Source organism: Schizophyllum commune (assembly GCF_000143185.2).
Source record: "Schizophyllum commune H4-8 unplaced genomic scaffold SCHCOscaffold_15, whole genome shotgun sequence".
In the NCBI taxonomy this organism is placed as follows: Eukaryota; Fungi; Basidiomycota; class Agaricomycetes; order Agaricales; family Schizophyllaceae; genus Schizophyllum; species Schizophyllum commune.
Window position 1 is genome coordinate 595,170 of NW_026089552.1, and position 27,359 is coordinate 622,528.

Genomic DNA, 27,359 nt, shown 5'->3' on the forward strand with positions numbered 1-27,359 from the left:
CGAGGGTTGGCTTTGCAGGCGTGGATCAGGGTAGCTAGCGGTTGAGGTTGAGTGGACGCCAAGTTCTCGGTATCGCAAGGAGCGCTACCAGAGCGGCGCATGCAATCTGAGGTTCGTTTTCTCGGCGCTCCGTCGACGAAGAGCCTGATTAGATGAGAAAATCGATGGACGGGTACTTGAGTGTCGCCGGCTAGGAGGCGGGTGATGTAGCTAGAGGTTGTAAGGACAAGAGGGGAGGATCGTGTGGCCGGTTCTCCTGTGCCATAAAGGTCGGCAACACCCGAGAGCCGCGTGCGCGGTTTCCTCTTCTGTCGTGGTTTCTCACACGCAGTTGACTCCTTCCACCCTCATCACTTCCGCTTATGACTCCTACAAGTAAGTCTCCCTCCACGATTTAATCCAGCCTAACTTTGTGTAGGGTCTTTACCGTTTGAGCTCGAGGCTGCGATCCTGCGCTTTTGCGATCGTCATTCTCTCGCAATTCTGATGCGCGTTTCCCCTGACTTTTTGGAACGCGCGAGACCTCTCTTTTACGAGGTCCTGTGCATCACCCATCCTTTGGATGTCGCCCACCTATCTGGGACTCCCTTGGCGCTGCCCTTCGTGCGCGTTCTTACAGCACACTTGGGTGCAGAGCTACTTCAGCTGCCGGCTCTTCCCAACCTTCAAACTCTGTCGTGGACGCACGACGCATGGCCAGGTCATGAGAAACCTCTCAACGCTCGGTCAGTACGCGCTTTCTTGTCACGCTTTCAGAGCGTTCGTCATCTCGCGCTGTCATTGTCGCTCTTGACCGTCCCCAATTTGGACTTCGTTTTGGCGCCTATCTCGACACGCTTGCTGTCTCTGAAGGTGGTCTGCGTGGTCCACGGCCCTATGGATTGTTGCCGAGCTCGACCAAGGAGCCTTTTCTGTAATCTCCGCGTTCTATCCGTCGACGATCCCCGGTACGGGGAACTCAGCGGATCGGCGTTCTCGTGTCTTACACGCGGGAACCGCTGCCTGCAGACGATCCGCTTCCCTCGAGACACGACGTGGGCATCGATCCTGACTGCTTTGCGGCATTCGCCTCCTTCCGTCTCATCTTTGGAGTTCGAAGGCTGTCCACCGCTTGTGCGGTTAGCCCTCACGTACGGTGCGTGTTCGTATGCCCGTTCCTGACACTGCTGTAACCTTCTTCAGACCCCTCGCAGTGGATGCGCCTTCGGTCCCTGTCTTTTCGTGTCGCTCTGGAACCGCATCAAAGTCTGCGAGTTTGGAGCGACACGTCAGACTTTTTCGATCTGGTATATGGCGTGCCTTTGGCGCCGTCATTGACAGCGGTTACCGTGAATATCGACGGGCGTCGCGCCTCCTGGGATATGGTCACCGATGGAGGTGGGCCCTTATTCGATATGGATGGTCACGGTGGCGCCCTCGATTGGCACTCTTGGTTTGCGGCGCTCGGCAGCCGGTGCACCCTCCACCTCAACGTCTATACATCAGCTGCAGAGGGCACTTCCGCATTCAGCGCCATCTCTACAGGCGTGGCCCGGACTGTTCCTTTCCCTCACACGGCGGTGGTTTTCGCTAACCGGCCAGGTTCGATTCCGCCATCGTAGACACCACTGTGTTTGTTTCACTACAATAATCTATTTTCTATCCCTTCTCTCTCCGTCTCTGGGACTTTTATCCTCAGTCGTCGTCTTTGAGACCGTCTCTGACATATCCAGGTGCGCGTCAGTTTCGTCGGCGCTCACCTTAAAAGGCGCCGTGGCTTACTTGCCGTTTCCCAAGCGTCTTCCTTGGTCATTAAGTAAGTTCAGTCTCGTCTTCCATACGCGTTACTCACAACTGTCTCTAGTGGCCGTCCTATCGCGATTGCGGAGCGCAGACGTTCTGCGGCCCAAAGTACACGTTGAGCTCTTCGACGTTATCGTCTCGTTCTGCGACCGCAACACCCTTCTCGCTCTGGTCTGCTCAGCGCAACACTTCCATTACTTGCTCCGCCGTTTCTACGACACTGTACACATTTGGACACCGCAGGATGCGCTTACTCTCGACGACCGCAAGGACATCGCTGAGTTCGTTCACGAGTTGATTGTGCACACGTACCGCCTTCCTTGCTACCTGTCGGGTTTCGAGAACCTTCACACTCTGGAGTGGTGTCCACCCCCCAATGTCCCTTTATACGATGTCCGTAGACGTCTCCCTCCCTTCCTTCGCCTTTTTTCGGGTCTTCGCCATCTTCGTCTGGCTTACAAGACCTTTGGTCTTCGCGAGCTAGACGTTGCATTGCGAGACTGCAGCGCGAGGCTTGTTTCATTAGCCGTCTCATTCAAGGTGTTCGCACCTTTTACCTCGATGCAGGGAACGTCTTCAACCTTTCCTGCGCTACGCGAGCTTACTGTGCGTCATTGCCTCGCCGAGGATTACTCGCACTTTACGACGGACTACTTCCGCGCTCATGCGCGCGGCCTGGAGATTCTAGACATCCCACAAGGTCTGACCTGGTCGGGGCTTGACGGATTGCTGTCTCATTCGCCGCCGATGTTGAAGGAGCTGCGCCTAGGCCTAGTCCCTGCTGTTGATCCGCCCTTTCCTTGGGTCTTAGGTCTGTCTTCCTTTTATCCATGCACTGCACTACTCATCGTTGTATAGGTCCTTCCGGGCAGAGGTCGCTTCAGCGTTTGCAAGTCGTGCAGTTCACCATGCGCCGCGTGCACGAGGACGGACGACAGGAATGGCGACGATTGGCGACCTTTCTACGCACGGAAAGGACGAGAGGGAATCTTCTTAGCTTGAGGACCGTCCGGGTTTGCGTTCTAGCGACGGCGATGGAGCGCATCACTGGAGTTAACTGGTGCTTGACTCTCTTCGGGGCTGTACAGGAGTACGACAGCCTGCGTTGGGACACGTGGGTATCTGACGTGCTAGGAGATTCGGTCAGTCTGGATATTGTTTTTGTCGTCGACTTTGACGTGGACGGCGAGCAGGCGATTGCCCTCCGACGCACTGTTCTTCATCATCTTCAAGTCGTACCTCCCGAGCGATTGACTCTACGTATCGTCGGTGACACAGATTAACTCTTTGCTACACGTCTATGTACTGCAATGCGAGACATTCTTTTTATACACTTGCGAAGTGTCTCAATGAGACCGGGGATTTAAAAGTGCGCTTTTCCGTTCACCTCTTCCAACCCCTTTTTCTCCGTACACTCATCAGTACGTCCGCCATTCCTCTTGCTCTCGCTTCTACTGACTGTGTTTTAGTGTCGCGCTCTCCATCTTCGCAGCCTATTCCTTTGGAGATTCAGCACCTTGTTGCCGACAGCGCCGATCGGCCTACTTTGGCGTCTCTCATGCAGGTTACGAAGGCTTTGCATAGGGACATTTCCCCCCTCTTCTTCCGCACGCTGGTCATTCGCTCTTTGTCGCAAGCGAAGGAGTTAAAGGCCCGACCCAGTCTTGGCAAGCACATCCTCTCACTCGACGTTCATCTGTACCTTCCTCCCGAATCTTTGCCTCCCCTTCCCAACGTGCGCACCCTTTATTGGAGGTTCAATCGTCGGGGGGTCGACGCTGGCATGACTCCAGAGCATGCGGCTACTTTTCTCCAGCAGTTTCCTCAACTCCAGTCTCTCCGACTCGACTGCGACTTCTGCGGCACCGCAGAGCTCGACGTCGCTCTCCGGCATGTGAGCCGCCAGATAACCTCGCTCGAGATCACCTTTTCCTCAGTGTTCTTTGACACCGAGAGCATATCTTCACCTGCGTCTGTGTACCACCAGCTTCGCACGCTCAATCTTGCCGATGGTCGCTACTGCGACGTGGGCGCATTTGTGGAGAAGTACATTTCTCTATCTGCTCCTCATCTCTCTCGTCTGCGGATCCCGCGCTATTGCGACTGGGATGGATTCTGCGGCGCTCTGCGTGCGGTGGCGTCGTCTTTGACCCACCTCGATGTCGAGTGGTTCAATGACATTCTCTTCTACGGTGCGGCATTCCCTTATTATACATTTCGTAATTTCTGAGCTGACCACTTTCTAGATACGCGGCCTATGCCCGTCTTCCCCTGCCTTTCCACCGTGCTGTTCGAGGTCCACAACGCCAACGACGAACTGCGTCAAGAATGGGACTTTATGCTAGACTTCATGCATGCTTTCCGGTATCGCGAGCAGCATAATCTGCAGCATCTCCACACCATCGCAATTACCGTGTACGCGCGAAATGCCGTTCCTTGCCTCCTCATTGGGGATTGGGAGTACGCGCTCTTCCGCGAGGGCGATGGTCCATCGGAGATTGACTGGGCGCGTTGGGCGACAGTTGTTTTGGGACAGTCTCGGGTACTGCGGTTGGAGATCCGCCCACCATTTGCCGCCAGTAGTCCCGAGATCCCGCGGCTTCGCGCGGGTATTCACAAGCATTTGTCACCATTGCTTCCGAACCGCCTTCACCTAACTATTATTCCTACCTGAGTGATGCTGTATTGGAGTATAATGAGACCTCGTGACAAGTTGAAGTAGCACGTGTGACTTCGGTGATTTCCGTTTCCGCTTCTGTCACAGGTGATGTTTGAGCGTATCGCCTCCGCCCTCTTGCGCTCGCCTCAAGCACATCTGTTCGATGACGCTGCTGAGGAGACCTTCTCTGCGCACAGTCCTGCTTTTGTGCCCGCTCACTTAAGCTCGTTGAGTCCTTTCGACCTTGCATTCGCTGCTGCTCACTGGCTGGCACCTGTTCCATCCCATGGAGGCGCTTCGCTGGCCCGCCCGGGTGCAGTTCACATCCTATCGCTTCCGCCCCTTCTGAGACAGACTATTCCAGCCCCGAATTCGCTAAGCAGAATTCGTTTCCGTTCTTTTCCAGGCGCGCTCTTCGCGATCTCATCTGTCCTCCGGAGTGCCTAGACCGATGCCGACGTCTATCTACCCTCATTATAAATGCGGACAGTTTACCTTCTGTGTACAAGTCCTTGACTCGCCATGTCGTATTCGCCATCGCTCTGGAGTCTGTGAGTCCTTCATGTTTCTCCGTGGCGTCATGCTCATGGTTTGCCAGACCCGAGGACGTGGACAACGCTCTCTTGTCCGCTCTGTCGCCGCGGGAGCTCGCCCTCGTCGAGAGGACCTCGCGTGAGGGTCGGGACCGGGTCACAAGATATCGCCATCGCAGTTTCAACTTCGCGGAGGCTATCAAGAGATTCGTTCCCTTCGAACACCTTCTCGCTTTCCGACAAATGTTGCGAGTCACTGGTTCTGTGATATCGGGTTCGTTCGCTCTCGCTTTCATGGGTCGATTCCCTTGGCGTCCGCACGACCTTGATTTGTACGTCGAACTTCGTCACGTCCTCGCAGTGCACGACTTCTTGCTGGAATGCGGCTACCAATATCGACCGCGGCCTACTCAACTTCGCTCTTTCCTGGATCAGTACGCACAGGTGGCGGCGCAACCCGAGCATCGGGACGGATATCCGCTCGCGTCTCTTCGCGCGGCATTCGACTTCGTTCACATCGGTAATCGCTCCACAATCGTCCAGCTCCTGGTGACGCCTGTTGCTGTCGTCGAGGTCATCCTCGGGTTCCATAGCAGTACGTGGCTCTCATCTCCGTAGGCGATATGCTTATCACTATCAGCTGCTGTGATGAACGTGATTACTCACGATACTGCGTATGCGTTCTACCCAGTAGAGACGTTTGAGCGCCTGCGATCTTTGAAGCTCAAGGCAGAATCCGGCGACGACCGAGCAGCTGCAGCGTATGCGAAGTACCACGTTCGTGGCTGGCGCAACCTTGGCGCCGTCGGCCGGGATGAGGCGGGTGACTCGCATCGCGAGTTTGGACGGCGCCACCGCTTTGTTGGGGACGACATGACTTGGAAGATGAAGTTGTTCGTCTATCAGTGCGTTGGGTGCCCTCTTTCCTCGCTTGCTAGTTGCTTATCCTTGTGATAGGCAGGAAGTCTCAGGGTTCGACCATGTCCTCCACAGGTCATGGGCACTGACGTATACCCGCAAGAACACCGTGCTAGCGGATCGTCCCTACATGCGCGCCAGAGTCTTTCGATCTCATCCAGTCTGCGACAATAGTCCTGACGTGACGGGTATGACGTTTGCTTGTCGAGCCATTCGCGACGAGTTTCGCTGTCGCGCTCGAGCGAACTGCTCAGGTCCCGTCTGGTGAGTGATTGCTCTCTCTCTCTGCTCGTTGTGCTCACACTGATTGAAGGTGGGTCGAGAAGGACTGCGCGTTCATTGCGAAGGCGGTCTGCATAGAGTGGACCACGCATTTTCGACAAGCGGCGGCGTGCAAGTCACTTCGTGAGTTCTTTCATCCCTCTTTGATGCGTGGCCTTTGTTCTGATCTTTTTGCCGTGGTAGGCGCCTGCACCGTACGTCGCTCTGAGCGTATACGGCGCATGTTGGAGGCGCGCGCGCGTAACTAACACCTGACTCGACTGCTAACTCGTACTTGTACGTTATATAGACGGTCACTACCTGTGCCTTCGCAGCCCATCCAGGCATGTCGCTCCAATCTAGATCGAACGTGAATATCTCTGAAAATCGAATTGAATCGTGCACGCGCCAACGACCGCGATTCAAAGTCTTAGTATGTACTCTCCTGCACGTCATTCTTGTCGAAGGCGTCTTTCACTACTTCCTCTATCCTTCGAAGCGACATTTGAAGCTCGCGGACTTGTTTGATAAGTTCTCGGTTCTGGCTCAGTTAGAGGGAAAGTGGTTCGGAAAATTAACACGCGTACCAGAGCCTTCGTCGCCACGAGGTCAGTTTTAAGGTCTGCGATGTGAGATGCGTAGTTGGACTTCGTCCTTTCGAGGATTCGATTCGCATGCTCGACGTCGCGCAGGTGCTTGTTGTGGACTGTTGTCTGTCCGGCGTCGGCCTCGTCGTTCGTCTCATCGCGTCTTCCAGGTGGAGCACAAATATGTTCGCCGGCGTCTTCTTCCGGTTTGCGACGGGCGCCGAGGCTTCTGCGAGTGATTCGGTACGGTGGCGGTCCTGAGAGGTTTTATGAGCTGAAGAGGAGGTCTGCGATGCTCTCCAAGTACCTCGCCCTGGAGTTATCCTCGCCGTCACCTTCTTCCCCTTGCGAGAAGGTTGCATGCCGGCTCACTATGGCAGTGAACCGCCGCTCTCCCGTCCAGGTATATGTGGTCCTACATGTTCCACTTCGGCGACAATTATAGCTCGATGTCTTGGTTATGGGTTCTTAATCACGTCAGTCGCAAAGTAAGGACAAAATTCACTCATACATTTTGATATCTGACGTCCTTTCCCGAGGGCTCTCAGCGATAGACTGGTCGGTCTGTACTTCTCGGTTTGTTCTGCCATTGTTCTTGATGAGGAAATGTTGATCCAAAGATGGTTGGGTCGCCTGTCCGGCGGACCTGACGTCAGGGCTCAAGCGCCACGTGTGTGCCATCGTCAACAGCAACCGCCGTCTGCCGGAGACCCCCGTGTTGAATACAATCATTAAGCTCCCGTCAACATAGAACTGGGGTTCGCATCATAACTCGTGTCCGGTGTCCCAAGAGTTGGCGCTTAAGCGCGCTGTCGCGAACTTCGCTCTGACCTTCATCCCCTCGCTCTCAAACCCTCCCATGGCTTTTACCGTCGACAACTGCTGCTTTTTGATCACAGGTGCCGTTCTTGGAACGCTCCTTCCGGCTGCCGTTCCCTATCTTCTCGAAGTTTTCCCTATCTTCTCGAAGTTTTCCCTTTCCGATCGCTGGCGTTCTTGGTGCGAGGCGTCAGCCAGCGGTGTCGTACAAGTGCTCGTCCTTGGGCGCCCCTTGAGAACCTGCCCCTAGAGGTCCTGGAGCAAGTACTCGTCCACTGTCATGCAGATGATGTCGCTCGCATCGCTTTGGCGAGCCCACGTCTTGCGTACTTGACACGGCGCTATCGGTGGAACAAGGTGTCGGTTCAGGCAGGCGAGCCTTACTACAGTTTTAGAGAGTGGAGTCTGCAAGCGGCGATGACGGGGACGCAAAGTGAGTTCAAGTCTTGCGCAAGAATTATCTACTGACGCTTTGCGCAGGCTTGCGCTCGTTGCAGATTGTCATTCCGGGGCTGGACATCACCTTTCCGCTTTGCCGTGAGCTTTCCCAGCTACTTCGATTCCTTGTCTGACCCCGATGGTAGGAGAGCTTCGTCGGGATTTGTGTGACTTTGTCCGGCAGGTTGCTTTTCCCAGCCGTTGGTCGCCAGAGTCTCTTGCGTTTCTCGCAGTCGTCGCCGCTCTATCGCCGGAAAATGCGCACACCTTGGTCCTCGGCAGCAGCACGAACGAGCGTAATTGGTGGTCGACCTTGCAGCGCGTCTGGGTGCCGTCTACAATGGACTCTATGGTCGCTCGCGCGCGAGTCCTTCGGTTTGTGAACGCAACCAGAAGTGGGCTGCATTTCGCGCTGTCAAGGAGGGTGTCCGGCACTATCGCTCACGTGTCCGAGGTCGTGCAAATCATCGAGATCAAGCACACAACAGACTCTCCGGAGTGGCACACGGGCGAGGACTGGTCCGATCTAGGGTGGGGCGCTGTTGCAGGTCCTGAGGCAGAGGTGGACACGCGGGTGAAGGCGAAAGCTCTTCACGTGGACATGACGAACGGTGTTCTGCGTCTCCTGCAGCATCTATATTTCCCTTGCCTTACTGTCCTCGTCTTCGATCTCGGCTATTTCCGTCAAAGCGAGTGGGATGTCATCTCTCGCCTGCTGCGAGACAGCGCCTCCACCCTTACAGAGCTCGGGTTTTTTGCGAGCAGGCTCGGCAGTATGTGCTCTCGTCCGCATCCGTGAACTGATTCGATCTTCTTACACCCGTGCCTAGATTCGGGGCTAGCGGGGCATTGCTCCATTGACGATCTCCCCCTTCTCCAAGCTGTTCGAACGGATTGGAAGGCGCTCGCCTACTTGCCCGACCTCCAGACGAGGACGCGCGCAGGTATCGTCGAGATGTTCGTGGACGGCTATTTCTCGAACATAGCCACGACCGACGACATCAACGCGGCCTGTAGGGTTCTCCGCGGCGGTCATTGGGGACGCATCACCTTCTTCGACACGCCTTTCCTTCGGTGTTCAGGTACGTGCAAGGGAACACGGGCACACATATACTCACTGTGCCTACAGACAACAAGGAGTTCCGCCGTCGTCGGCACGCGGACTTGATGGAAATTCTGCAGATCCGTGACTTGAACTTCGATTAGGGTTTCTTGTGTGTCCGCTGATTTAATCGTTTGATATATACGCTTATTCTTGGCAACCTGACAAGAGATGAGGGTCTGAGCCCCGAAGTGTTATTGCCGTCGTCAAGAGCGCCCCGATGATTACTTTATTGGCATGCGGACGGTACGACAACAGAGACTGTTGAGCATGCTGGGAAGCGCGCCTATACTGCTTACCTGGTGGTAAGGAGCTTGGTATGAGGCAAGCGCAGAGGTAGGTAAAGACCTGTTATTCTGGGGGCAGATTGGGCCCTCCTTATATATGTACAGGATGGTAGGTAGCATGTGATAAAGCAGTGAACAAGTAAACAATAAACATATGATGTCAACCATGTGTGTCCACGTGTGTCCATGCGTCCGTCATGTGAGTCATGAGTCATATCATGTGACAGGCCGAATGTCCAACACTCCCCCTCGCTAAGTATTGCGGCGTAGCGTACGCAAGCGGATGTCTTCATCGGCCAATTAGGACGAGTTAAACTCAAGTCCCAGTTGAGATCTGAACTTCTCGAACTTGACGCGCCCAAGGTTCTTGGTGAACATGTCCGCAGGGTTGTTGTTGCCGTCAATGAAGTACAGCTCAACCTCCTTCTCCTCGACCAGCTCGCGGATGTAGTGGTAACGGATGTCGATGTGTTTCATCCGGCGGTCTCGGTAGGCGTTGGAGCCCGTGAAGAGAGATCCCTGGTTGTCACCGTGGATAGGAACGGGAACGATGATTTTGCGCTTGAGTTCCATAAGGATACTCTTGAGCCACATCACCTGGCGGCTACAATCAGAGAGCGCCATGTATTCCGCTTCTGTCGACGAGGCTGCGACTGTGCGCTGCAATCGTGACTGCCAGCAGATGATCCCGTTTGCCAGCTTCATGAAGTAGCCGGTGGTGGATCGCCTCTTGATCGGATCAGATGCCCAATCCGAATCAGTGTACGCGGTCAGTCCGCCATTGGAAGCACCGTCGTAGACAAGTGCATAATCCCGAGTTCCAGCAAGATAGCGGCAGATATACAGCGCTTTATTCAAGTGGTCTCTCGAGGGATTTGCGGCAAACTGTGACAGCTTGGTCACCGCGAAGGCAATGTCGGAGCGAGTGCCCAACATGATGAAGAGAAGCGAACCAATGACCGACTGAAAGGTCTTGCGGAGTTCGGGATCAACCTCATCCTCATTGAGCTCAGGCACATAGCCGGCTGGTAGAGGGGTTGGGGCGAACTTGCAGTTCTCCATCCCGAAGCGCTTCAGCACCTTGTCGAGATATGGGATCTGATCGATCTTGATCTTAGATCCATCTCGTCGGATGCGTATGCGCAAGAACTCCGAAGTGACTTCAGAATTACGGCATTCCCATCGCTTGTTGAACTCAGCCTTGAGAAAGGCAATGAGCTTCTTGTCCTTGGAGAAGAACAGAGCGTCATCTACGTAGACTACAATAACAGCGAGTTTGCCGTTAGAGTCCTGGTAGAAGAACACGCCGGCATCCGATGTGAGTCGGACCCAGCCCATGGCTTTCGTGGACTTGGTAAGCGCCTTCCACCATGCTAAGGCAGCTTGTTTGAGTCCGTAGATCGCCTTGTGCAAGCGCATGACTTTGCGCTCTTGGCCCTTCACCGCGAAGCCTTCGGGTTGTTCCATGTAGACCTCTTCGTCCAGGTCCCCATAAAGGAAAGCCTTGGAGACGTCGAGACCTGACCAGTGCCAGCCTTCAAGCGCTGCAAGTGCCATGACTAGGCGGAACGTCTCATACCTGACAACAGGCGAGAAGATTTCGTCATAGTCGATTCCCTCGACTTGACTGAAACCCTTGGCGACGAGGCGGGCTCGTTTGCGGCCATCAGATTTCTGATCAAAGACCCAGCGGCATTTGATGACCTTTCGTCCTTTCGGACGATCCACAAGGGAATAGACTTTGCGCTGACGGAGTGCTTCTAACTCCTCGCGGCAAGCATTCATCCATTCCTTCTGTTGCGCAGATGGCAACTTCAAGATGTCTTTGAACGTCCAGTCGCGTATCTTGGACGTGTCAGGAAGAGCGTCATCATCAACCGGAACCGCTTTGGAAAGCAACTCAGTGATGAGCTCTACTCCCCCTTCCAGGCATAGCTTCGCCATGCGGGCTTCGTCCTCATCCAGATGCTCTCGAGCGTCTGCGCGCGAAGATGGCTGCGAGCTAGGGCCGGGAACCCTTTTCTCAGCATCAGAGGTGGCTTTCGAGCGCGAGCTACGCGGTTCGTTATCGCCAACCATCTTTCTCCATTTCGACTCGCTCGAGACATCGCGTTCAATCTCCGCTGGAGCGCGATCTCCATAGATGTTATCAGGACTAGAAACCTGGGTCCGCTGTCTCGTAGACTTCCGAGTAGGTTCAGGAGGTGGTCCTGCTTTCTTACGCCCTTTGCCACGCTTGGGAGCGGGCGGAGCTGCCTCTGGAGTCTGATCCCGGCGATCAAGCGGCGGGTCCTGACGATTCTGATCGTCATCATCATCATCAGGTCCTCTTTGAGGAGGGAAAGGTGGAGCCGGAGCAGCGGGACGTGGAGGTGGGAATTCCTCATCATCGTCGCCTGGCATGTCTCCTGATTCCTGTGGTGGATCTTGTGGATCCGCTGGATCATCATCACGAAGTGGGAAATCTTCCCCAACTGGTACGTGTTGACGACGAGTGCTGTCAGGACAGCGGGGGAACAGTGCTTCATCGAACGTGGCCTGAGTGCCAACGAAGAGAGCACCGTTTGCGCGCATAAACAAGAAGCCTTTTACCCCATCGGACATGCCCAGGTACGTCATCAGCTCCGCTTTGGGCGATAACTTATTCTGGCGTTTTTCCTCGGGGATAAAGACGTATGCGCCGCAACCAAAGACCCGGAGATGAGAAATATCCGGTTTGTCCTTGTAGAGAGCTTCGTGCGGAGTCTTCCACTTTAAACGCCGGATAGGCGTCCAGTTGTAGACCCGAGTTGCGTGTAAAATCGCGAACTCCCAGAACGAATTAGGAAGGCATGCGGTAAAACGCATAGACTCGGCCTTGTCCATAATCGTCCGGTTGAAGCGTTCGGCACGACCATTCTGCTGATGAGCATAGGGTGCGCCTTTCTCCACGAGGATCCCATTCTCCTCGAGAAATTCCTCCATACCCATTCCCTGAAACTCTCCCCCATTGTCGATGTGCCACTTTTTAATCGTGGTCTCGAACTGGTTTTTGACCATAGCAATAAAATTGCGCATGGCCTGTTTGGCGTCGGACTTCTGCTTGAGGCATACTGTCCAGCCATAGGAGAGCGCTTCGTCAAAGAAGCTCATGAAGTAACGATACTTGTGATAAGATATCGTCGGGAATTGTTTGAGATCCGAGTGGATTAACTCAAACGGTTTCGTCGCGCGATGCTCCGAAGATGGAAAAGAGCGAGCGTGCATCTTCCCTTCAGCGCATCCTCTGCACGGACGAGGGTCGGCAGGAAACTCAAGGTCTTGGGGAAAGCCCTTGGTGTGGTTGCGCGCCTGACGTAGAACGTTTTTTGACGGGTGCGCAAATCGTCGGTGCATCGTGTCGTAGTCCACCTTATAGATGAGGCTGACATTCTGCAACGTTTTGGTGACAGAAGGTCTGCACCATAACCAGTAAATCGTGGATAAAGGGTGGAGTGGTGTAAACTCCATGATCGAAAGAGGAGAGTTCCTTCGATGCAAGCTTATGCAAGCAGCGTTTCCGCGCATTTGCAATCCACTCTGTTTCAATAGAGTGCCCAAGGAAAGAAGACGACCGTGTAATCCAGGTACATGATAGACCGGATAAATTTGGGAAGTCATTACTTTCCTTTGTCCATGCCGTGTGACGTAGTGATCAACAAATGCTGTCCCGCGACCAACTACGCGTAAAGACGCACTAGCCGATGCTGTCTGCAGGGGTTCAGAATCCTCAATAGGTTCGTACTCAGCAAGATCACTCTCATCCGCAGTCACATGCAATGAGGCGCCAGAATCGGCCATCCACAAAGGTGGGAAGTCGCCAAAATTCTCAGCGGATTTCCCCTTACATCTCGGACACGCAGCAATATTGGAGTGCACACAAAATTTATTTGTACAGAATTCATGAGAACCAGTCATCAACGAATGTAGTACAGTCCCCGCTGCGACAGTAATTACGCGCTGAGGTGTGGCACTGTGAGATTTGCGCAGTGGTCCAGAAGAGAAGGGTACTTGCCTTTCGGCAGTCTTGGCAGTCGCCGCGTCGACGGACTCCAGCATGAAGCTGTTGACGCTGTCCGCGATCGACTTCATCAGGGCTTCGTCAGAGATCCCCTCGCCCTGTGCCTGGAGGAGATCGTCGGCGGAGTTGAAGGGACTGGCGCTCCAGTCCAGATCGATGGTATCGCCGCCAGACGATCCGAAGAAGAGGCGACTCTCTCTGTCAAACAGCTGACTCTCATCGTTCTGCTGAGCGGAGGCCATCTCGACGTCGGGGATCGAGTCGATCTTGGCACGCTTCGCCGGAGGAGCGAGATCTTCGAGCTGAAGATTCGAGCCAGAAGCCTTGGGAGTGGGGGAACCCATCTCCTCGTCCTCGTCGTTGACGCGGGGGATGCCGCGGTCGTTGACGATCTTGTCGAGGCGACGGAACACCTGGGGCGTCACCGTGATGTCCAACTCCTTCCCAAAGTCGAAGACGGCTCGGGCGCTCTTGGAGTGTTCGTTGTCAGCGACAGCCTCCTCGTTCTTGACGGGGGGCTTCTCAGTCACGGTGCGGACAGAGGTACCGTCCTTTGTGATGAGCGCGACGTGGGACGTCTTGGTGGCAGGCACCGACGGTGTGAGAGGAGCGGGAGCGTGCAGTGAAGAGATCATCCCAGCCATCTCCGAGACGCCATGAGCGTGAGCGTTGCCGCCCTTGCCCTTGCCAGAGTTCTTACCAGCGCGATTGCCGCGATTCTTCTTCTTCTTCTTCTCAGCGTTGTCGCCCTGCTTGGGCGCAGAGCTTCCGCCCTGTTGCTGATTAGAGTACTTGGGATCATCGCGCTTGCGCTTGGTGTTGAACTTCTGAGCAGTGGCGCTCGTGCTCATCCCCTGCTGCGAGTAGTGCGCTAGAAGCGCATCGCGAACAGTGGAGACCTTGAGCGTAGTCTTCGAGTGAGACTGAAGGAGATTCGTCGTCACGGGCTTGACCCGCGCGATCGCAAGCAAGATCATGGCCTGCAAGAACTCGGGAATGGCAACATTCTCGTTCTTCAGACGCGTGAACTGCTGAAGGATGACGTTCAGCTGCGGATCTGGGTGCTGACGCTCGTCGAACTTGGCGTTCAGAGCGGTCTGCAGGTACCCGAAGATGTCAGCCAGCTGCGCTGAGCCATACGTCTTATTCAGGTACTCCCAGAGCTTCTTAGCAGTCACCATGTCCTCGTCAGGGACATTGTCGATGAGACGCTCGTCAACGCGCATGATGATAGCACCGCGCGCTTTGCGGTCGTCACTATCGAACTGCTTCAGCTCCTCCTCGTTGCCCTTCACTTCCTTAGTGGAAGTGATTGGACTCGGCTTCTCCTCAGTCAGGACATGGTCAATGCCCTGGAACTGGAGGTAGGCCTTCATCTTCTTGGCGTAGGACTTGAAGTCCTTGCCGTTGAAGACGGGCACGGTGGAGGTGAGGGTGTTAGACATAGTGATCTGGAAAGATCGTCAGCATCGTTTCGCATGTCATCATGGAGGCAGCATGTCGATAAGGACTGCGCCGATGAGCGAAAGAGCGATGCGCCCTGAAGGGCCAGCATCTCCGCTAGAGATGGGCACCTTGATCAAGCGCGATCAGCAGCGATCATGAAAGATCAGCAGTGATCAGCGCGATCCGGCATGGTTTCGCCAGCGCTTAGAGCAGCTAGTAGCGAACAGGCAAGCGAGCAAGGCGCTGCTCGTCATCGCAGCCAGCAAGGGCGCAGATGACATGAGTTGCAGCCACTGAGGCGCCACTCATTGTGCCGCTGCCACTGGGGCGCTGAACACAGCTCACCGGGGCTCATAACCTGTTGAGCATGCTGGGAAGCGCGCCTATACTGCTTACCTGGTGGTAAGGAGCTTGGTATGAGGCAAGCGCAGAGGTAGGTAAAGACCTGTTATTCTGGGGGCAGATTGGGCCCTCCTTATATATGTACAGGATGGTAGGTAGCATGTGATAAAGCAGTGAACAAGTAAACAATAAACATATGATGTCAACCATGTGTGTCCACGTGTGTCCATGCGTCCGTCATGTGAGTCATGAGTCATATCATGTGACAGGCCGAATGTCCAACAGAGACGAGCACGGTAAAGAGAACATTACAGATCCTATTCCCGCCCGATCTGCAGGCGATGCGTGAAGGATACGGCATCGGGACTGTAAGCTAAGAGAAGTCCGCCACAAAGTCAAGGTTCGCCACAAAGTCGCCGGGGAGTGCCGAGTTGGAGAACGCCTGAGATGGATTCTCACTCTCGCCCCCCTCGTCAATAGACATACGACGACTTCTCTTCGGCGGCGCAGCAAGCGTACCCTCAAAGCTCACACTACCTCGCTTTAGCGATGCTTCCACGTGCTCCGGTTCGATCTGAAGGTCCTCCAGAACTGCGGTCGTGTTGGCCTCCTTCGTTGAACAGGTGAGCGCTTGCGTTGATAGCGAGTAGGAGAAAGACTGACCTCGGTGACTGTGCTGTCCATGACACAGACAGCCTTCAAGACATTGAGCATCTTCCAACCGACGTTGCTTTTCTTCGGCATCGGCACCAACATGAATGCCAACTTGCAAGTCACAATGTCTCCGGCTTTTATAGCCGCTGGGGAGCATGCCTTGTACCTGTGTACAGGTCAGGGTCGCCGCTCTGAGCGCGAGTGAAGGTCACGTACGTTCCCGTACCGGTCAACGGGTCAGTTTCGTACTGAACATAACTGACGACATTGTCCTTGGTGTGCAGAAAAGTCGAGGACGCGAGCGCGGCGAGATACCCCTTGGGGTCAACTTCAGTATCAAAAGGCACGACGTCTTTGGAGTCGACGTCGTTCTTGTGCGAGAAGTAGCGGCTGCTTCCGGAGATCCCCGGGCCAACGTTCGTTGTGATGTGGTCTGCAGCCTGTACGCCGCCTCCAACAGATCGATCGAAGAAGAGACGGATGCGCTCAATAGCCTTGATAGCGGTGTCGAACGGTTTCTGGTGGAAGCCAGCTAAGTTCAGTCCCTGCCGCAAGAAGCGCGCTCTGTTCTTGCTGTCCCAAGATAAGTACCTCATCGTCAAGAAGAGTCGAATGTGTACTTACTGCTGTCTCTCCGTCACAGGCGGAAGGTCCTCATCGACTACGACACCACTGACCTCCAAAATGAGCTTGGCGTCGTTGAGGAGATCGACTGCGACTCTGACGCGCCCGTTCTGCGCAGGACGAACTGCGACTCGCGAGGCGATTGCCGTATCCTGCAGAACGGTAAGTGCCGGGCCCCAAAGTTCGGTTCTATCAACACTAACCTCCAAGAATGTACCCAGCGTCAGCTTCGGCGCGATTGAAGCGCGCGATGATGTGATCCACATCAGGCGCTCCCCTGCTCGTCCATTAGCTGAAGCCCAACCGAACAGTGGTCGACATACCGGCCTCTTCCACATCATAGCAGCGAGGAAATTTATCGGTCATATCGCGTCAATGAAGGTGGTGCGTCGCTCGCCAAATGCTGATGGACAGGGCTGCATGGGCGAGATTTATATACGTGCAAGTATTGCACTACTGATGATGTGGACTTAGAAGTTTCCGCTTTTCGCTCGAGCCCAGCACCGTCCAGTCGCATATCCGTCACTTGCGACAAGGTCGTCCGCTCTCCGGGCCATGCCTCGACGAATCATTTGGGCTCCCGCTCGTCCAGAGCGTGGCTCGCCCGAGTTCGGGTTGCGCGCATGCAGTGCGTCGGATGTGTATGACAGGAAGTGATTTACTTTCTGAGTTGCGCGCGACTCCCGCCTCTTGGTTTCAGTCAGTCAGCGAATGGGATCGCTTTTTCGTTCAAGGTAAGACATTCGTTCCCGCTTTCGACCTCGCGGGTATCTAAAATGATCCAGAGACGCGCGGAGAGCCCCGCCTAGTTCTCATTGACAAATAGGATCTCTGCCTTTTCCGGAGGTGAGAGAGCCTCGTTCTATGTTCCCGACGGCTCGTGTGTCTGACTTGCTCCCAGTCGGCCAGTCCATCTCTTGGATGTCGGACATTCATGTCCCGTACCAATGGACGGCCTGGCTTTCTGTCTTACCTGTCTTTCTCCACCAAAGTCGGCTGACTGACGGAAAGGCGACTGCAGCCGCGAACTCGGGGGAGGTGAGCGACGCCGGAGCTGTGGATGGATGGACGGGTGCTGATCAGGGCTTTTGCGGCTCGCCTTTGCAGACAATGCCTGCGGCGGATGTGCACAGCACGGAGGCAAGACACTTGAAAATTGTTCTCTTCAGCAGAGCAGCACATTTCTCGGCTGGCGGGCAATGTGTCGCTCCAGGTCGCCTTTCCTTTCCACGACCGATGAACACGATAAGCCTCCTTTCGCGCCTACAGGCTATTCCCTGCGGGCAAGCACTCGTGAGCACCAAACCACTGCGTCAGCGTCCGGTTCGGAACATGTCCCGCGTCGTTCCTGCGAATTTGACGTGACGATCCATCGAAAGGCCGTCCTGCGATTTTTTGTCTCACCGGCCTGGAGCCAGCCCGGGCAAGACCGTTTTTCCCTCCTCGCCCAGTGGCTGCGAAGCGCACTCCAAGAAGCGTCGTCGGACATGCATGTGCAGAGACATATATAAGACGACTGACACGTTTGCAGAACCCGTCTTCGTCAATTATGACAGAGTCTACTCGTCGCTCCACGCGCCAAGTGAATATGAAAGAGTCGTGAGTTCTTTGGTCTCCTGCTTGTCTCGCTTGATCTAATGGCCATTATAGTCAAGGCAATGTCGATGACGGAGGGGGTGGTGAACCCACCTCCCAAGCGCCTTCGAAAAGGGCGAAGACCGGGAGGCGCATGCGCGTCATTTCTCCCGCACCCAGCACAGACGACTTGACCGTGCCGCAGTCCGGAGCCGCCGCTCAGCCCCCCATGGACACGTCGGAGGCGGACGAAGCGCAGGGAGAGGCGCTTGCGCCTACGGCGGTTGTCGGGGACAACGGAGGCCCAGAGAAGGAGGTGACGGGGCATGGCGAGAGCGATGACGATGAGGGCGGTGAGGAACGTGTCAAGAACAAGTAAGTCTTCTTCTTCTGCCGACCCGCTTAAGATTGATGAGTTGCTTTAGGTTTATCGACGATGAGGCGGAAGAAGACGACGAGGGAGAAGGGTTAGTCTTCCTCCCTTTCTCTTTCCTAACCGCGAGCTCACAGTCACCTCAGCGAAGACGGGGAGAAAGCTCACCCGGATGCAATCGAAGACTTGGGCGTCGCAATTGGGCGCAATGACAGGTTCGATTCGCTGCCTTCTTCTTACTCTGTCGGCTTATGTCCTCCAGCGATGATGAAGATATAGTTGACCTTGGGTACGTCTAACGATTGACGATCGCGTACTGCCAAGCTTAACAATCCCGCAGCGCCGGGGCGCATGCTGATAATGAGGACTCCGACTCTGATGGCGAGCACTCGGCGTAGTAAGTTTTTTATTCTCGTGCTGCCCTTGCCCATAGACTCATCACCGTTTAGTTCTTCTGCCAATCACCAAGCGCCGTACGGGTCCTCCTTTCTACGCCGCATCCTCTGCTGACTGTAGGTGCTTATAGGGGCGCTGTCTCTGGTCCTGAGGCCGTACAAGTCCATATCAACGGTCTCCAGCCCGCCGCTCAGTACTTCAGGATGTTCGTTCTCGACAAGAAGCACCCAGTGTATGTTCTTTGCCTGTTGTCGTGGGACTAGACTGACGCTGTTTCAAGTTACTTAGCCATCAAGGCGGACGCTATAACGAAGTACTACGGCGTCAATCCGTACTTCTTCGCACAGGGTGTCTACAATGCGATGCACACATACGAGTACTGTCTTACATTCTCGGTGATGGCTCTGTCCCTGACTTAACGTACAGTGAGGTTCCCCTTTTTTCGACCTCTGCATACCGTCCGGAGAACGCTACGGACTACCCGGATCCCGCTACCACGTTGGAGAAGATTTATCCGCAGTTCGATCTTTTGAGGTGAGCGCCTTGCGTGTGCTCTGCTGGACTCGCTCCTGACGTTTGGGCAGGACGCTTGCCACCATCGTCGGCTTTAGGGAGGGCGCTGGTTACATTAACCTCAGCCGTATCGACCCTGCCCGATTGCTGTTCATGACTATGGACAGACGCAGTCGCGACACCTCGCTCGTCACTGTCGCCGACAAGAGGACACCCGTTATGTGCTTGACGGGCGGACTCGTGAGGGACTTCTTCGTTGGGCCTGAGGGTCGGATCTTCAACAAGGATCCCCGTCGCGGTATCAGCATCGCTCCTCTCGATGGCGAGCCGGCCCATATCTTCGCTTGCCTGAACGAGGTCGCCAAGTTCTCGGGAGATGATCATCACAAGTTCCCTCTGTACGACAACGGTAGCGTCGCTTTTTCTACGAAGCCGGGGAAGGACGGTGAGGCACTGCTACATCCGTATACGAGCACTATCCTAACTGTCCCCAGGTCGGAAGCCTAACGTCCCCGGTTACCCAGCGAGCGCGAAGGCGAAGCGGGAGAAGCCCGAGCTGATCTCGGACGGATCCAAGAATTTCCGCAAAGCAGGGGTGCTCGAGTACATGGACGAAAGTGAGGGCTTGCAAACCCGGTCTCGTCTGTGTCTTACATATTCACAGTCCCCGTGATCGATGCTCGGTCGAAAGCCGTCGACTGGGGCGTCGACACTCTGAAGGACTTGAAGGACGAGCGCAACTGGCCGCGCTTCGTGGGTATGCTGGACAGAGACGCTCTCGCAGTCGTCTTCTACACCGTCTCCCGATGGCAAGTTGATCAGAAAGCGGTCTCGTTCAACATCGATAGCATTGTCGTCCTCTCCGACAGCATCGATGCCGAGAGCTCTCGCGCGACGAAGGCCTTGAAGGAGGTGGAGAAGGAAGCACTCGCGCGGAAGAAAGCGGAGTTGGAGCAGCAGGCAAAGGATGAGGCGGAGAAAAAGGCTAAGAAGAGGGTGGAGAGGGAGAGGGGGAAGCGTGCGAAGGCGCTTTCGAGCAGTGCGCAGGCCGAGGACGTGCCTGTCGGTGTCGGCGCCCCTGGCACTGACGGGGACGTCGCCGAGACCCCGGTCTCCGGTACGAAGAAGCGTCTGACTCATGAGCGCCCTGCAGTCGCTAATCAAGGATCGCCTTCCAAGAAGGTGCGGTCGTCGGACGACGAGGCGGCGGTGTCTGCAAGCGGCGGAGACGAAGGCGGCGACGCTGACATGGAAGGGTAGGCGAGCCCTTTCTGTCCTGACCGTTCACTAAGTACATTCACTGTCTTTACTGTATATTTTTTGGCCTCGACGTCCTATACGTTCATTACCCACTGTCTCTACATCTGTCTAATATCACTGTCTTTACTCGAACATCCGCGCGTACCAAAGATCGACATAAATGTTCCCCTCCGTTCTTCGACAGATCCAGACCCGGTCTGCGGTGAGTTCATGGCGGTGACAAGCGTGACTTGTAGGCTTCTATTTGCCGTTGCTTGCCACGCAGCCTGACGTGATCGAGAATTTGTCATCACATCACGGGGCGGTATAAAGGAAATCCCATTTGGGCGTTCGATCTTTCCTGCTTCTCCCCCGCATCCAGATTCAGACAATCACCGTCGTGAAGTTTGGGCTAAGGGCCATGTTAGGTGCGTGTCGCTCGCATTCCCTTCATGTACACGAACTTACTCTGCCTAGCGCCTTCTACTGCCCCGAAATCGGTGACTCTCACCCTCATCTGCGCATGCTCAAAACCTCGACGTACATTGCGTGGCCGTGTACTCATTCTGTCTACGGCAATGCTCTGTGCTACCTGTAACGACGCTATCACGGTCCTTGTGCAAACAATGGACCCTTGCATAGACGTTGATCGCCTTGGACTTCATATCTCCGCTTCGCCCCCTACCCGGCAACTCCTTGCTCCCCTTCAATCGTCTTGTTCCCGTTGCATTTGGGCAGCGGAACACTGTATTATGCCTTCACAGGCATCCCCGAGGGTTGAACTCGGGGCCGTTATGCGGTTGGGCAATCCAATCCCCATCGACGACTCGGCTGTCGAAGCCCCTATTATCTACTGTCGCTATGTACGTCGATATACCGTTTGCTCTCTATCTATCGCTCTCTCTTGCCATCGAATGCTGAGTACCCTCTCGTGTGGCTTCCCTCCTTTCTCTGGTGAGCGTATCACGACTGTGCGCCCCTCCGGTGGCGCTAGAGATCGCGCCCAGTTCAGAATCCTTCGGTCCTACGAGATCGAGCCGTACGTGGTGCATACTCCTGAGTCTCACGTCCTTGAAGATTGGTGCTACATCTACGAAGACACCGTCGCTGCCGATGGGGTTGATCGTGAGTACACGGACGACATAATCGGTACGCTGGTTCCACCCGCGGCTTTGTTCGTGCACCTCACAATTCTGGAGGCTAAAAAGGTCTGCAGACTTCACGACATCTCCGTAACCTGGCGTGGCGTCGCGGCAGGAGATCTGGTCGGTATCGGCGAGAGTCATCAATGTACCGCCGGTTGTGACGGTTGGATCACCCTCCTGAGACGTGTCCCTCTCGACGAGGAGAGAACGTTGTTAAGAGTGTCCAAATATGAAGCTTCACGGCGTGCGAAGCCAGGGTATGCGCGAATGAAGCATGATCAGTACGAGAGAGCAAAAGCCGCAGCCCCCGAGCCATCTTTTCCGCCTCCTCCGTATTCTAATGAGCTTCTACACACCATCACCAGCGACTTCATCGCTGATTCCATGGCCATGGAAGAGGCGGCTTGTGGTGTCTGCGCAGAGTTGAAGCCCACCAAGCACTTGACGAACATTAGGCACGTCGCCAGACACTTCCCCGTGCTCGCTGTCGCTGACGCTGCTCTTAAAGAGGATGGGTCGCCCTGGGAAGATAATAAACCTGTGTTGATACCGAATGCCAGATACATCTGCTCTGACTGCCGTCCTGTCGTCACCAAGGGCTTGATCCCTCGTTTGGCGCTAGCGAACAATCTTTGGATAGGGGAGGTCCCCTTCGTGCTCAGGCGCCTGCGCTACTTCGAGCGGCTGTTGATACAGCCTGTCCGTCACAACGCCTTATTCGTGAAGGTAGCAGGTGGGTATCGAAAAGCGATCGCTCATGTCATCTCTTTCCCCGTGGAGTCAGACAAAATCTACGAGTCTCTGCCACCGCCGAAGGAGGACATCGAGAAGGTATTGGCAATCATGTTTACCGGGCCCACACCGCCATCTGTTGAAGACTATAAGTCCCCTAGGTTTGCTCCACTCCTGGTGCGTCACCACGTTGTCCGAGAGGCGCTCCAGCACCTCATCGCGCATACACCGGGGTGGCAGGATATCACCGTCGACGAGAGCGCACTTGCGCGGTACTCGGAGTCTGTCCCACCAGTCTCCGTCGTGTACAGGCCCTCCACTTCTAACATAGCACCGGAGGGGCGAAGCTCTTATGATGTGGCAGACGAGCATGGCGTCGAGACAGGTGAAATCCCTTTTCAAGTGCACGGCCTGACGGGAAACGACTTGGAAACGAAAACTCACGAAGAGCTTACAGCGCTAGCTTTGGACCACTTCAACGCGAACAAGGGAATGTTGCGCATCGGCCATGGCGAGCGACCGGAGTCTCTCTATAACAATCCGCTCTTATACCCAAAGATGTTCCCGTGGCTCTTCCCTTTCGGCCGCGGAGGTCTTGGTTGCACCAGCGACGCTTCTAGTAAGCGGCTGCGCCTTTCTCTTAAAGAACACTGTCGTCACTTGCTCATGTATCACAACAAGCGGTTTCAATTAGATCCTGCTTTCATTTTCGTCGCGTTCAGCCACTTTCAGGTTCGGGATGCGACGACGCAGAGCTTTCTGGTCGCCCGCCGAAGCCAATTCGAGGCGGTCTCTCAACGGCTTCTGTCCGTCAACCCCACAGTTCTCCAGCGCATCGTTAACCGTGCTAAGACTGGTGAGAGGGTGATTCCAGCCACAGACGAAGAGAAACTGTGCTATCGTGTCCTTCAAGATATGGAGAGTGTTGCGGCTAAAGTTGACGGATCTTCCGCAGGCAGGAAATGGATGAGAACGGAAATATGGTCCCTAATTGCCCATCTTGGATCCCCTATCTGGTACATAACGATTGCGCCAACAGATATCAAACATCCACTGTGCTTCTACCTTGCAGACGCCGAACAAGCGTTCAAGCCTAACTTACAACCTCCGACGACTGACGAGGAGCGAGACCATCGCTTTCGCGCTGTAGTGAACAACCCAGTAGCAGGCGCGCGTTTCTTTCACTTCGCCGTCGAAGGATTCATTAAGCACGTCCTTGGTGTTGACTCGGGACATGATGGTATCTTTGGCGAGACGAGTGGGTACTACGCGACTGTCGAGCAGCAAGGCCGACTGACCTTGCATCTACACTCTCTGCTATGGATTTGCGGCTCGTTTTCACCTACGGAGATTCGTGAGCGAATGAAGGACTTTGAATCGGAGTTCTGCGCACAAATGGTTGAGTACGCGGAAGCGTGCCATAGGGGAGAGTTTATAGACGGTACATTTGAAGAGATATCTGCACGTCTGAAGGAAATCAGAAAGAGACCGGGATATCAGAACCCCACTTACACGCATCCGGCGACTCCGCCTAAGGTGTACTGCGTCTGCGCTAAGCCAGGGTGTCATAAATGCGAGGAGACCCGCCAATGGGTGACCACCTTCAAAGAGGAGGTAAACGATATCCTCATGAGAACGAACGTGCATACATGCAAAGACAAGTACTGCAAGTTTAATAAGACGGGGCGCTGCAAAGCTCGGATGCCGAGGGAGGTACGTACCGAGACGGGAGTGGACCCTAATACCGGAGCGCTGCGCTTCAAGCACCTGGAGCCCAATATGAACGACGTCTGCTCTGTTTTGAGCTACTTCTTTCGGTGCAACCACGACTGCTCGTGTCTCCTCTCGGGAAGCGCTGTCAACCACATCGTTTACTATATCACGGAATATATCACTAAGATGGGACCGCAGACGCACGTTATATTTGAGGTCATCAAATCCGTTTTCGACCAAAATCAAGACGTGCTCTGCTCTGGTGGCGATGGTATCGAAGCGGCGCGCCGTCTGATGACAAAAATCGTTAACAAATTGGCGACGAAAATGGAGCTTGGAGGGCCTATGATCGCCATGTATCTGCTTGGTAACCCTGACCACTACACGTCGCACCGATTTAAGCCTTTCTTCTGGCACACGTACTTCAGGCAGATTAAAATGTATTGGCAAAAGAACAGCGAAGGTTATGGAGAAGAGAGCGTACTGCTCGTCAAGAAGAAGGGGGCGATCATTGGAGTTTCTGAAGCGCAGAATTACACTTACCGTGCGGATGCCCTTGAAGCTTATAACCTCTATCGCTTCATGTTGAACTGCGAGCGAATCTCGCTGCCAAAGGGCCAGACAAAGGAGAGCAAGGACGACGCACCTAAAGGTTCGTCAGCAGCTGAGGAAGCAAGTGAGGAGGAACACGGGGGCGCAAGCGACGTAGAGGACAGCGAGAACGAGGAAGACGAGAATCCTTGGTCTGCCGCACGTGAAGACGACACGGACGTTTCTGCCGAAGACGCGCACTCTACACAGGCACACGACTCTGAGGCTGATGAAAGTGATCGTCGAGACGCAGAAGCAGAAGAAACTGGAGACAAAGAACTTCCCTTGGATGAGCCTGACGACGATGAACCCGTAGATCCACTGCCCGAGACGCTCGGAGAGCCACCCACGACGCGTTTGCCGAACCTCCATTACCCTTTCCGATACGGACACTCCCTCGCGAGCTCGCATTGCATGAAAAAGCGGCAGCAAGAGGACCCAATGCTCGTGTTGAACTTCATGCGCCTGTTGCCCTGCAGCGATAAGGGCAATCTTGACGAGTACATCCAGGTCATGTTGATGCTTTTCAAACCTTGGAGACGACCGGAAGATCTCAAATCTGCGGATGAGACCTGGCAAGACGCTTTCGATAAGCATAAGTTCTCACCGCGCGAAAAGCAGCTCATGAAGAACTTCAACTTGAGATGGGAGTGCATGGACGCGCGAGATGACTACAGGTCAAGACAAAAGAGTGGTGAAGGCTGGACTGAGGATATACCACTCACCGAAGAGGACGTGCAAGACATTGACTACGATGACGACTGCAGAAGTCAAGTCGAGACCGTCTTTCCGACCACGCACGCAGAATACGAAGAAATGAATACACTGTACACCAAGAAGAAGACGTCCTTCCTGGGCATGAAAGACATGATGGTCAGACACAGATGGAACGTACCTATCGCTACAATTGCCGCACCTGCGGGCAGAATAACCGTCAAGAGAACTGCGAGGAATTGGACAGAGATCGTTAAAGAAGCGAAAAAAGCAGCAATCGACGCACAGGGAGTCCGCATTCTCGTCGTCCCTGAGAATGATCCTGTGGTAGGTCCCGCCTACGTAGTGAGCGTCGACATCGTGAACAAGGCGCTATTGATGCGCACCTATGTTGCACCACTTCAGCGAGGTCTCGTAGACGCAGTCTTAGCCGATTTCTCGCTCAACGAGGACCAAGAGCGTGCGGTGCGCATCGCGGGGAATCACATTCTCACTCCTGGCTGTGGTCAGCTTCTGATGTACGTTGGTGGTATGGGCGGTACCGGAAAGTCTCGTGTGTTTCAGGCCGTCCAAGCCGTTATTGACCGAGCGAACATCGGCTCCGGATATCTTGTCATGGCTCCGACAGGGACTGCGTCTAATCTGGTTAATGGGTCTACATACCACTCGACGTTGGGGATATCAACTCTAAAAGAGCAGACCATGACCGGGCGTGCGAAGGTCAAGCAACGCATGAAAGGTAAAGGTACTCTGCTGATGGACGAGGCGTCTATGCTGGCCCACTACGAGAACTATAACGTAAGCAGAGCGACCTGTCAAGCGGTAGGCGTCACGGACGTACCATACGGCGGCTTGAACATGATTTTTGCTGGGGACTTTGCGCAGCAACCACCGGTCGTGGGCGGTGAAGAAGGCTCGCTTTACAGTAGGAAAGCCGGGCAATACGGCGCTGATGCACGTAGTCAGAAGGCTGCGCTGGGAAAAGCCATTTGGCATCTCTTCGTTGTCGTCGTTCTCCTAAAGCAAAATCACCGTCAGAGCGCGACCAGCGCAGACGACTTGGAGTTCCAAGATTGTATGATGAGAATGAGGTTGAAGGTGTGTACGACCAAAAACCTTACCTGGATAGACTCCAGATGCGCCTTCTCTTCTACAACAGACCTTTCAATCGCAGACGAGCTATTCAGAAATGTGTCTGTGATTACCGCTCGTAACATTGTCAAAGACGCCATCAACGACATTGGCGTTCGTCGGTTCGCTACAGAGAGCGGTCAGGAGCTTATAGAGTTCTTCTCTGAGGACTGGCTTCGCGTTAAAGGACAGCAAGATAGACCACTGAGCGCTTTCTTACAGCACGAACTGTGGGAACAGCCCCACTCTTTCTGCAAGTCGTATGTTCCTGGGAAGCTGTCGCTTTGTCGAGGGATGCCGGTCATGCTACGCTACAACTCCGCGACAGAGCTGTCGATGACGAAGGGCCAGGAAGGAATCGTTTATGACTGGCAAGAATCGAGGGGTAGCCGTGGGCAGAGAATGCTCGACGTCCTGTTTGTCGAGTTAGTTACCCCGCCGAGACCAGTTCAGTTTCCGGGCTTACCTAGGAACGTGGTTCCCATTACAAGGCAGAAGATGACCGTGGAGTGCATGCTGCCAAGGGTGACGACAGGAAGCAAGTACATAACCATCGTGCGCGACCAAGTCCACGTCTTGCCGAACTTTTCGATGACTGATTATGCCTCCCAGGGCAAGTCACGCGAGGTCAATGTTGTGGACTTACAGGACTGCGCTGATCATCACGCGTACTACGTGGCCCTCTCAAGAGGTCGAACATTGGCAGGGACGCTGATTTTGCGAGGATACAATCCAACGAAGATCCA

The 27,359-nt window shown here is 54.7% G+C and overlaps 11 protein-coding genes across 11 annotated transcripts; 9 read left to right on the top strand and 2 right to left on the bottom strand.

Annotated features, from left to right (window-relative positions):
• Positions 1-362: 362 nt before the first annotated feature.
• SCHCODRAFT_02673434 (uncharacterized protein) lies at positions 363-4,456 on the top strand (the record flags this gene model as incomplete). Its single annotated transcript, XM_003026691.2, has 7 exons — positions 363-375; positions 419-1,135; positions 1,183-1,581; positions 1,844-2,593; positions 2,641-3,051; positions 3,252-3,974; positions 4,029-4,456. The coding sequence occupies 7 exons, from the start codon at positions 363-365 to the stop codon at positions 4,454-4,456; spliced, it is 3,441 nt and encodes a 1,146-aa protein (XP_003026737.1).
• A 507-nt stretch (positions 4,457-4,963) lies between these two features.
• Positions 4,964-6,422, top strand: SCHCODRAFT_01206448 (uncharacterized protein; the record flags this gene model as incomplete). Its single annotated transcript, XM_003026692.2, has 6 exons — positions 4,964-4,992; positions 5,040-5,569; positions 5,615-5,879; positions 5,932-6,156; positions 6,206-6,297; positions 6,358-6,422. 6 exons carry the CDS (start codon positions 4,964-4,966, stop codon positions 6,420-6,422), a joined length of 1,206 nt encoding a protein of 401 aa, XP_003026738.1.
• Positions 6,423-6,583: 161 nt separating this feature from the next.
• SCHCODRAFT_02706749 (uncharacterized protein) lies at positions 6,584-7,102 on the bottom strand (the record flags this gene model as incomplete). Its single annotated transcript, XM_003026782.2, has 3 exons — positions 6,584-6,694; positions 6,741-6,997; positions 7,048-7,102. 3 exons carry the CDS (start codon positions 7,100-7,102, stop codon positions 6,584-6,586), a joined length of 423 nt encoding a protein of 140 aa, XP_003026828.1.
• A 497-nt stretch (positions 7,103-7,599) lies between these two features.
• On the top strand, positions 7,600-9,203 carry SCHCODRAFT_02673437 (uncharacterized protein; the record flags this gene model as incomplete). Its single annotated transcript, XM_050346677.1, has 6 exons — positions 7,600-7,639; positions 7,711-7,992; positions 8,040-8,096; positions 8,144-8,770; positions 8,828-9,079; positions 9,127-9,203. The coding sequence occupies 6 exons, from the start codon at positions 7,600-7,602 to the stop codon at positions 9,201-9,203; spliced, it is 1,335 nt and encodes a 444-aa protein (XP_050197317.1).
• Positions 9,204-15,586: 6,383 nt separating this feature from the next.
• SCHCODRAFT_02673438 (uncharacterized protein) lies at positions 15,587-16,857 on the bottom strand (the record flags this gene model as incomplete). The annotated part of the gene is made up of 5 exons (XM_050346678.1): positions 15,587-15,823; positions 15,877-16,033; positions 16,084-16,440; positions 16,492-16,768; positions 16,815-16,857. 5 exons carry the CDS (start codon positions 16,855-16,857, stop codon positions 15,587-15,589), a joined length of 1,071 nt encoding a protein of 356 aa, XP_050197318.1.
• A 1,183-nt stretch (positions 16,858-18,040) lies between these two features.
• SCHCODRAFT_02520320 (uncharacterized protein) lies at positions 18,041-22,159 on the top strand (the record flags this gene model as incomplete). Its single annotated transcript, XM_050343449.1, has 17 exons — positions 18,041-18,090; positions 18,142-18,441; positions 18,492-18,533; positions 18,586-18,654; positions 18,702-18,728; positions 18,966-19,067; positions 19,116-19,211; positions 19,262-19,369; positions 19,420-19,793; positions 19,843-19,965; positions 20,013-20,530; positions 20,793-20,810; positions 20,970-21,015; positions 21,065-21,087; positions 21,352-21,450; positions 21,595-21,712; positions 22,098-22,159. 17 exons carry the CDS (start codon positions 18,041-18,043, stop codon positions 22,157-22,159), a joined length of 2,175 nt encoding a protein of 724 aa, XP_050197319.1.
• SCHCODRAFT_01078927 (uncharacterized protein) lies at positions 22,123-23,025 on the top strand (the record flags this gene model as incomplete). The annotated part of the gene is made up of 1 exon (XM_050340982.1): positions 22,123-23,025. A coding segment is annotated over one exon (903 nt), but the record flags the coding sequence as incomplete, so codon positions are not given.
• Positions 23,026-23,130: 105 nt separating this feature from the next.
• Positions 23,131-23,748, top strand: SCHCODRAFT_01052289 (uncharacterized protein; the record flags this gene model as incomplete). The annotated part of the gene is made up of 1 exon (XM_050340938.1): positions 23,131-23,748. A coding segment is annotated over one exon (618 nt), but the record flags the coding sequence as incomplete, so codon positions are not given.
• Positions 23,749-23,778: 30 nt separating this feature from the next.
• Positions 23,779-24,387, top strand: SCHCODRAFT_02459332 (uncharacterized protein; the record flags this gene model as incomplete). The annotated part of the gene is made up of 1 exon (XM_050342599.1): positions 23,779-24,387. A coding segment is annotated over one exon (609 nt), but the record flags the coding sequence as incomplete, so codon positions are not given.
• SCHCODRAFT_02479598 (uncharacterized protein) lies at positions 24,364-25,989 on the top strand (the record flags this gene model as incomplete). The annotated part of the gene is made up of 1 exon (XM_050342774.1): positions 24,364-25,989. A coding segment is annotated over one exon (1,626 nt), but the record flags the coding sequence as incomplete, so codon positions are not given.
• Positions 25,990-26,253: 264 nt separating this feature from the next.
• SCHCODRAFT_02480463 (uncharacterized protein) lies at positions 26,254-27,294 on the top strand (the record flags this gene model as incomplete). The annotated part of the gene is made up of 1 exon (XM_050342783.1): positions 26,254-27,294. A coding segment is annotated over one exon (1,041 nt), but the record flags the coding sequence as incomplete, so codon positions are not given.
• Between the last annotated feature and the right edge of the window lie 65 nt (positions 27,295-27,359).